General features: G+C 33.7%; 1 protein-coding gene across 1 annotated transcript; it reads left to right on the top strand.

The window, feature by feature from the left end:
* Positions 1-618: 618 nt before the first annotated feature.
* LOC119835679 (inositol oxygenase-like) lies at positions 619-6,637 on the top strand. The gene is made up of 7 exons (XM_038360648.1): positions 619-657; positions 1,819-1,987; positions 2,364-2,572; positions 3,353-3,489; positions 4,509-4,643; positions 5,757-5,852; positions 6,392-6,637. Exons 1-7 carry the CDS (start codon positions 640-642, stop codon positions 6,498-6,500), a joined length of 873 nt encoding a protein of 290 aa, XP_038216576.1. The 5' UTR covers positions 619-639; the 3' UTR covers positions 6,501-6,637.
* The last annotated feature ends 3,335 nt before the right edge of the window (positions 6,638-9,972 follow it).

The raw sequence follows: 9,972 nt of genomic DNA, 5'->3' as shown, positions 1-9,972 counted from the left end.
GCTAGACATGATCAACAACACTACGACGGGTAACAGGCTGCCCGACGGGAGGCCGAAACCCCTAACCCGGCGACAGAATCCTGCCGTCGAGCCCGCCGCGCCGCGATCGTAACGACCACCATTCTCCGCCGCCTAGGCGGCCACTGTTCGAAACGAACCCTACAAAGCCCTCTGCGAGAACTCTTACGGGAGGACCTAATGGTCCTCTCGCCCTCCTTGCTGGTTTTGGTCCGCGCCGGCTACCAGCCGGTACCCTCCATATCTGGAGGGCCTTCCCCTATCCGCCACCTGGGGACGCGCCCGATGGGAGACCAGTAACTCCGCACGGGTTCCAGACATACCTAATATCCACAACACGAATACCGGTAAAACATCAATAAAATGCGCATTGATTAATTTACAATGACATAAATAAAGAAAGCACTGGTATAGTCTATAAAATAACCAAAACTCTTTTATTGCAAAAATCTCGCAAAAAGACCATGAGGTTTACCCCATGATGTCTTACGTCTATAATGATAACATTTTAGCCCTGTAACGTTGACCTCCCGATAATGGGGTGTGGGATACATTTAAGTGTTTGCAGGTCGGTGTGGACCATCATTCGCACTGGTCTCTTCAACAATTCGAACCGTCAATATGAGAGAAACAAAAGCAGTGAGTACATTTTGTTTTTTATTTATAAAAATAGGCTCAACTAATTGTATGCCCAGAAAGTTAACTGTAATTCTGTTTTTAAAGACATATCCTTTTTTTATTTTGACTATAAAAATAATGGTTTAAAGTATTTTACGAATTTTGAAAATCACAAAATATATTTTCGTTTCGAAGATTATTTGTTTAAGTTTTCGTAACAAGGCATGATTATGTATTTAAAAATGCGCTATTAACACAGAGTAATAATTAGTTATTTAGTTATTACTAACAAAACTGCAGCAAATCTTTTATTTTAGTATTGGCGCGCAAACGAATTACGAAATCTACTGAGAAGTATTGCAAGCCTTTAATAGTTTTGTTTTTAAATATTTATTTATCTGTATAATAAACATGTGTTTTACAATATTAAACTATTTGATTGCAGTGACGCTATTATCACTCGTTATTATTATCGAAGTATTTACATAATAAATAATTTGTTAAAGTTATGCACTATTTGAAATAAACAGATAACAATAAGTAACACAAATTCATATTATTATGACTTTCTCACATCAGATTTTTATTAATCTGCCTTGCTTAAAAAGCGATACGATTCTCAAAAATATATAGCATTTACGTCCAAATAGCTCAGAAATGGAAAGGGCATTTCTTTATTTGGATAATATTGTAAACCTTTTGAAGTAACAAGATTTTCCTAATCCGTTCAAAAGATGTTATGTTAAGCTCTCGATACACATGCATTAATGCACAAGCCATAAATGGACCAGCGGATTATCAATTAGGATTGATACAAACCATTACGTAAGTATTGCTAATTCCCTTCGTAAAATTAATAACATACAATGGAAATACGTTATTGTGACCGTTTTTTAACGCTTATTCTATTAAAGAAATTGAACAAGTATTTTTTTAAATTATCAAGCCAATAAGGGATTACAAACTCAATAATATGAAAGTAAATTGCATGTTGTCTGTTTTAAAAGCTTTAAATTTTTTTATCGCGTAACAATCTGGTATATTAATTAAATTAAGTCTGTTGTATAATCTTATGTATATTGGAACAGCTATAAAAAACATTTAAAGACGTAATTTATAGGATATGAATTAGGAATTAATAGCCTCTAGACTGAAGAAGTAACTCTAGACTGTTCTTTTCAGGAGACCGTTGCTCGCGAATCCCTCCTGTTGGAGCCTGAAAATGTGAAGACTGACAAGCCTGTGGAGTCCTTCCGAGATTACACCATCGACGACACGGACCCGATCAGGGAACGCGTGCGCAGGACGTACTACGCTATGCACACTAACATGACCGTTGATTTCGTTAAAGGTAAATGTTAATTATGTTAAATATCTTATATTGTTTTATAAAATGTTTGCTAAAAGAGTGTTTTAAATGTATGTGAGTGTAATGTTTCGAGACATTTAAATCACAAAAATATTGTTATTTACATAAATGTAAACATGTGTTATTTCATAGTTAGTGTAACTTTAGCTTGCTCGTTGATATTTTATTTTACCTATTTTCCTTTGAATATTAGCGTATATTTTAGTTTCAATAAGATAACTCACCCAATGAAAAGTATTTTTCACAAAATACATGCCTAAAAGATAGATAGATAGATTACAATCTTAATTTTTCTCCGTAACAATTATAACACAATTTGTCTCAAATGAAAGCAAATCTAACATAAAAATAATTCCAGCTAAAATGGAGAAGTGGTTAAAGTTCAATCACTTCAAGGCCACCATGAAAGAAGCGTTGTACCTCATGAACCAGCTGGTGGATGAATCGGACCCCGACCTGGACCTCCCAAATATCGTGCACGCGTTCCAGACCGCTGAGAGGATCCGCGAAGACCACCCCGATGAGGAGTGGTTTCAATTCGTGGGTCTCATCCATGATGTCGGAAAGGTATGTTATACAAATGTCTAACTCGATGCACAATATTCGTTTTGTAATTATTACGTCAGATACTATGGAATGGATGTAGGGATTATGACATGGAATAGGGAACCGTGTGTGTCATAATGACATGTTCATCATTGGTTTTCATGTGTTCTAAAGGAACCAATTTATTTAGTACGACTTTTCCAAGATTTACTCAAACGCAGTAACTCAGATATGCTGTTTTTTTTAAGAATGAGAAAAGACAAATTTTTAAAAACGTGTGCGTGTGTTTCCATTGATTTGTATTTGAATTGTTTAAAGTAATTTAGGTAAACAGAGGATCAGTCGATAACAATAGACTTCTCACAAATATTATAACTAAGAATATTGTATAACGAATTAGTTAATATGGAAAAAAACTCCTTAGTTTATTAAACATAATGTATAACAATGTACATACGTGAGATCAGTGATAATTTGTAAGGATTTACTTCGTTTGTTATGATTTGTATGTTTTTATATATAATTTGAAGCGACAAAATAATTAAAGTCTATTCGATTTTACGTTTATTCATTTTGAACGTATTTAACCGATTATCATTAATCAATAGCTGATCATCCTTCTCCGTTCCACGACCGCAGATTTAATCATATTTCGTATAATGAACAACGTTTTGTATGACATATATTTAGAAATACTTAAATAAATCCTGTTTAAAATCCGTTATAATGTCTTTAATTTCTAAATGTATATACTCAGTATCAAACACGAGCAAATACTATATTTAATTGAAATGTTAACAGGTGATGGCTCTGTACGATGAGCCACAATGGTGTGTGGTCGGCGAGACATTCCCAGTTGGCTGCAAGCGGGACAAACACATTGTGTACGGAGATGACAGCTTCAAGGATAACCCTGATACATACAACCCGAAATACAAGTAAGCACTCGAATGAATGTAATTGAATATTGACTTGGATATAGAATCTGTATGTATTTCTAATGGTTTTAATGAGTTTACTTGAATAATAAATGTTAGAGTCTGTATAGGACACTAGCAGTTGTACTCAAAGATTTTCGCCCGCGTTCGTTTGAGGAAAATTCTATTAGTATACATAACGGTTTAGCAGTATACGCAACGGAATCGCTTAAAAAGTGTAATTTTTTTATTGCTGCTACAATTCCATCGGTAACATAAAACCTTCGTCGATACTGAACTAACACAAAAACATTTCCTTATATGTTGTTGTTGCTGAATTTTCCACGTTCAAACAAACAAACTTTTCATTATAAGATATTAGTCAGTTATATTAAAAAAGGACAGTTAGATTTCTTTTTACTGGACCGATTATTTAATAATTTATTCTCTTTTTTTCTTTCTATTCTGCCATTTTTATGATGTATATTTGCTTACGAATATTCGTGCGAATGCGCGCATTTATCATAATTAAAAATAAAATATACAAGATATTGTTCGCGCTGTTGTATTGTTTAGATGAAATATGCAACAGCATTTGGCTGTTCTAAAGAACAAATCATTATAGGAAATAAACAAATTAATAACAGATGTTATTGAGTTTTATTTTGAGATTGTAGCATTTCAAATTTGTCAAGGACGAAAGCATTTTTAGTTTTGTTTACAGAGCAAGAGTCAAGCAAACCAACGATAGTGGCTGCTATGATATAAAAAGATTACCTTCAAATATAATATAATAACGTAAAAATATATATATATATATATATATATATATATATATATATATATATATATATATATATATATATATATATATAACGTAAAATAATAAAAGTAATACAGGATTACTTTTATAAACCATCAATGCTGAGCCAGATGAAATATTTCCTACATTTATGGCTGGTTATTCCTTGGGGTTTGAACCCAAATTGTTTTGTTCCACTCTGAACCAATTTCATTACGTATTTTACCTTTATTTACAGTTCTCTGTACGGAATGTATGAGCCGAATTGCGGTATTGAAAAGCTGATTATGTCTTGGGGCCACGATGAGTACCTCTACCACGTCATGAAGCACAACAAAGCCAAGATACCAGAAGAAGGTCTAGCTATGATCAGGTAAGGTCCATTACTATTATCAAATACGAGACACAATAATCTTAACATACGCTCTGTCGTGACGTGAAATATAAACAAACAAACAAATGCACATAAACATAAGTAAGGAATTCAGTTACTAGTATTAGAATATGGAATTATGATTTTTGCTTTTTTATTGAATATACCTTATTATACTAAATATGACTATGGATATAACAAAATTTCGATAATCAGTAAAATCTTATTCATGTAATTTTAAAGTGTGCTCTTTTAGAAGGATGTTTTCATCCAATATACATAGTGTTTTCATTAAGTGTATTAATTTATTACATAGCATTACGTACTTGTTTTGTACCAGTAATAATTCCTTAACACTTTTAGTCTTAAAGATCTTTCTTACTATACGAGGCATTATTTAATATACGAGGTGCATTTTCTTACATGTTACAAAAAATTTTAACCTGTTTTAATCGAGTCGAAACAAAACAAATGCACTATACTGAAGATTTCGAACATAATATTGCACAGGAAGCTTCATTGTAACATTATTATTGCCACGTTTCGTCCTCATTAGACCTTAATACTATAACTTGCTTGATGAAGCACAAATTTCCCACACAAAGTTGCAGCAATGTTATATAATATCGTGTATCGAGCTTTCCAACATATAAAACAATAAATGCAGAGTCAGTACATTATTGACATTGGCTTATCTATATTTTCTGTATCCCTTTGAACATTACTAATCTCAATATATGTAAATACTAGACGCTCGTCTCGGCTCCGCCCGGGTATAAGGTTCCTGTTTTATCTCAAGGGATCATTTAATCTGAATAAAAAGTATCCTATCACTCAATTCAGCTCATAGTGTCTGTAAACTAAAATTTATCAAAATCTGTTCAGTAGTTATAGCGTGATTGATGGACAAACATCGAAACAAACAAACTTTCACATTTATAATATTAGTGCGATAGTGTGATTGATAATACCGCATAAGAAATAAGAAAAAACTACTTTTATCACAATGTGTTTTATGGAATCTGTTCCCTTACAGGCGTTTCCTTTTTAATTTTAGGCCTCTCTCCCTCCCTAGTATAGTAACTAAATATTAAATATTGACTATTTCTACAGATACCATTCCTTCTTTCCCTGGTACGGATACAACGATTACTCACACTTCATGACCAAAGAGGACGAAAAACTGAAGGAAACTGTTCTAAGACTAACGTAAGTATTTGATCTGGAGTTTATAAATATCTTTTGTCAAACTATGCTTCCGCACGATTCGGGTCAGATCCTCAGCGGGAAAGTTACGACGCCCTTACAAGAGTTAGCATTAACATAATTATAACGCTACGTTCCCACGTTGTGTGAGCGAGAGGTTGTTATAATCCTCTCTCATTCTAGCGTGCCCCAACAGTCGGATAGGTTGATTTGGGAGTTGTTTTGTTATCGGTTAATTTTTGCAGTTGTGGTTTGCCGAAGCTATAATATGTAGCACTTGTAGGTAACAGTTGGATGAGTCGATGTAAAATTACTAAACTACTCTGATATTAATGAAATTGAATATATTTTCTGTTAAAATAAATAACCACTAAAGCTATTCTAATTGTATTATTATTATACAGATGTAGCAATATAGACTAAAAATAATAAATTGCACTTTAAATATCGTATCATTTGATCCAGTAAATATTGTAACTCTCTACGGACGCGAGTGAGTGACAGAAATTACAGTCTATTTAACTGTTTCCTTTTTCCTGCAGGAAATACGATTTATACAGTAAGAGCGCCAAAGTTCCCGACATAGACGCCCTATGGCCCTACTACGAAGGACTTATCGAAAAATTCTGCCCCGGCGTCCTTGAATGGTGAACCGAATTCCGCACGCAATATAATATGAAAATGTTGAATTGTTTTATATTTTTTAAGCTGTAGCATACTATAGAAAAATGTTACCGTGTAGATTAATTGTGGTTATTGTTTTAAGTTAAATAAAGCTTCTATTGTTACATATTGTTTGATTTTGTGTTTATTTTTTGTACACTTTCTGGTTTCTAATATGTATTCACAACTAGCCGCGAAACCGGGACAGGTTTCCTACGGACCGACCCGAAAACATATTAGCCAACACAAAAAGGAAAACACTAAGTGCAAATTCACTAGTAACTATCCGGAAATTCAAGAGATTACAATTACATTAATGCTCTTAAAATCATAGCGATAAGCAAGAAAAACTCAAAGTATCCCTGAATCATGACATAAGTGCAATATTAGCCGGAATCTCGGCGCAAATATCGCGACTGGTATAATCTATCCTATATATGGTGACAGCAATATTAGAATAAAGTACCTTTGAAAAGCGCGCCTTTAACAACAGAATCAATACAAATTTACATATAAGTAATGGTCGCCCAGTGATTGGACTTCGCCCGAAATTCAGCTATAAGCATAAACATCAGTGTGTTTGTGTGTCACATTTGAATGTCAGATGTATGCTAGTGAGTGTAATCTTTTTATTATTAATTTAATGCATTTTTTATCTGCACTCCGCTACATATACTTTGCTCGCAATTTACAAAAATCGTAAAAGGCGTACAATGTCTTTTCACGTATAGTAAAAAAACATTCTTGAGCTGTAGATAAACAATAGAAACGGTATTTGTAAATCATTATGTTATTAACAGAAAAAGAAAAATATCGATATGTATAATGAAACACAGCGATATTTCGAACGATTTATTTTATGAATTATTTGTATAAGGGTATCTATGATACCTTTTCTGAATATCAATATTGACCGAACCGTAAGCCTTTCGGGTGTAAATCCATCACAGTCCCCGAGAATGACTCACCGTCAAACCAATACCCATTGTTACATTGAGCGTATTTTCGCGTAATACGAGCCTTCAAAAGGCTAAGGAAGAAATAAATCATGCCTAGACTTATTACTATCTATATTTTATATAGAAAAATAATCTTACTATTTTTATAATTCACTTGTTTAACAAATTTTACTCAAATCTGTATTTACATTGGCACTTTGAGCACTTAAATAAAATCAATTTTTGAAAATCTCTGCTACTTCGTAATTTCTGTTTAATATCTCTCATCACCTTAAAGAATTCATGATCCAAATTACATACCAATAAAATAACAATATCTACTACCCGTAATAACATATACGAAAACTTATTCACTATTTGATTTTATACCATTAAGTTACTGTGTATTAGTTATATTTATTCTAATATTTCGGCCAAATTTCCGTAGCATTATAAAAATATCTGGCGATTATGGTCACCATTCAAATATAGGGAGGTATCTGTCACTTACTTCCGCGCGTCAAGTTTTGTTATTTTCAGAGCGGGCAATCGAGCTAATGGGTCACTTGATTGCAGAGATACGGCTTTGCAAATGTCCACTATTAACCGGCGAGGGAAAAGGAGAGGATTGGCGACGATAATATAGAAAAAGACTGTGAAAGAAAATGGCTGTAACGTTAAAACATAATTCTTACCACTAGCCAGGTCTCCGAATTGTTGCAGACTGCCAGACTAGGCAATTTAAGCGACGCGTAAATAGGCGTACGTTAATTATATTTTTATTTATATATATTTGATCACATGCCACCTGGTTTGCACATGATTATTTGATTAAAATATTACGCGGTTAATTAATAATTTCTTGCGTAAATTTTTCAATTAAGATATATATATTTAGTCTGAATTAGCAGATAGACTACTTTATACCCGGATGCCACGCGAGCGGGTTACAGCTAGCGATTATATAAAAATAATAAAAGTCCTACAGAAGCCGTAGGTCTATTCATTATATTTTAACAATTAAAATAAAATAAAATATTTTTATCTTAAAATAAGCGTTACTTTATTTACCTGCTAAATTAAATATTTCATTATAAGAAGAAACCCTACGCTAGGTCGTGGTTCCGGCACTGTACTGTCGCATTAGAATCCCACTCGAGTGTGCAAACAATTAAGATTCATTTTCACTTGCAGCATACTGCCAGAATAATTGCAGGTATTAAAATTTTTAGAGTGTATCTTTTACGTAGTAAATATTTAGTATACTGTGTCACAGGCCTTATAAGGCTTTTATTGTTTAGGCATTTGACTACACAATTCATATCTCTTAAATTCACAACAAGTATTTAATTTATTCAATCCGTTTTATGTATAATTATTGTATTCCCATACATGTTCTCCATTGTGATCATTATATTACTGAATTCTAGATGCGTAATCGTGTAAGTTTGACCTCAGTCGACTGCTAGAAAGAGGATTCAACATGGTAATGTCAATAGAAGTGGAATTTCTTTATCTAAAATTAAATACGCATTACAGATTGCAGAGCACATTGAGCATATTAGTGTTTACATGATTTTTGTGTTCAGATCTCAATCCACTACAAATGTATACAATTATTATTCGCATTGCGATACAGGTTCACACAGGAACAAATGAAATTTCCCAAAGGATCATTAATACATGAAATTGGATTTCTCGCACGACATTTGACACAAAGATTCCTTGTTCATAGTTGGACCGCAATATCTAATTGCATTGAATATTACAAATGAGCGCGTGCTACGCGACACTGATTTGTGCCGTAGGCGAGCACAACTTGTACCCGCTACGGAGCGTAGCACTGTAGACAAGACAAATCGTAGCGACAATTACCAACGGCAGGTTATGGATGGCTGTATCCGATAGATGCGTGTACCTTAGACAGGCAAGATCTTGCTGCTTTCATATAATTTACTGAATTCTTATATAATCCGACGACGACGACGACGACGACATTAGTAGAAACAGTAAAGTTTAGACATAGTGAAACCTTTTATACATATACTATTTACCACATAACAGATAAAAGGGGTTAAAAGGAAATAGTGACTGATTCGCATCAGTACTACGCTTGTTGCCGCTTGTCTCACTACAATCGGCACGTGCGACTGAATCGCAACGAGCGCACTATAATGCGCGATTGCGCACTTACTACAAGATGATTCCCATACATTGTAAGCAATGTATAGTTTACAATCTGTTTGTCATTATGTCGTTTTTCTCAACATGCAGGTTGACATATATATGAAAGAGCTCATATTAAGCGTTTACAAGCTGCGCGCTTGAACCGTCCACAAGGCCTTTCTAAACACTTATCTATACCGTGATGTTTACCAAAGCCCTGTGTATGTTATTACAAATTATTCACATATTAACGATGGCATGCTCGATTAGTGGAAAGGTGTCGGAACTATAGAAATTTGTTACAGAAAGTACGGTTCCTACACTCAGTGGCACTAAATTCGAGTCTAGTTATTAAT

This window comes from Zerene cesonia, chromosome Z (assembly GCF_012273895.1).
Source record: "Zerene cesonia ecotype Mississippi chromosome Z, Zerene_cesonia_1.1, whole genome shotgun sequence".
Classification (NCBI taxonomy): Eukaryota; Metazoa; Arthropoda; class Insecta; order Lepidoptera; family Pieridae; genus Zerene; species Zerene cesonia.
Note: the sequence above shows the minus strand (reverse complement) of the source record. Positions and strands in the feature narration are given on the sequence as shown.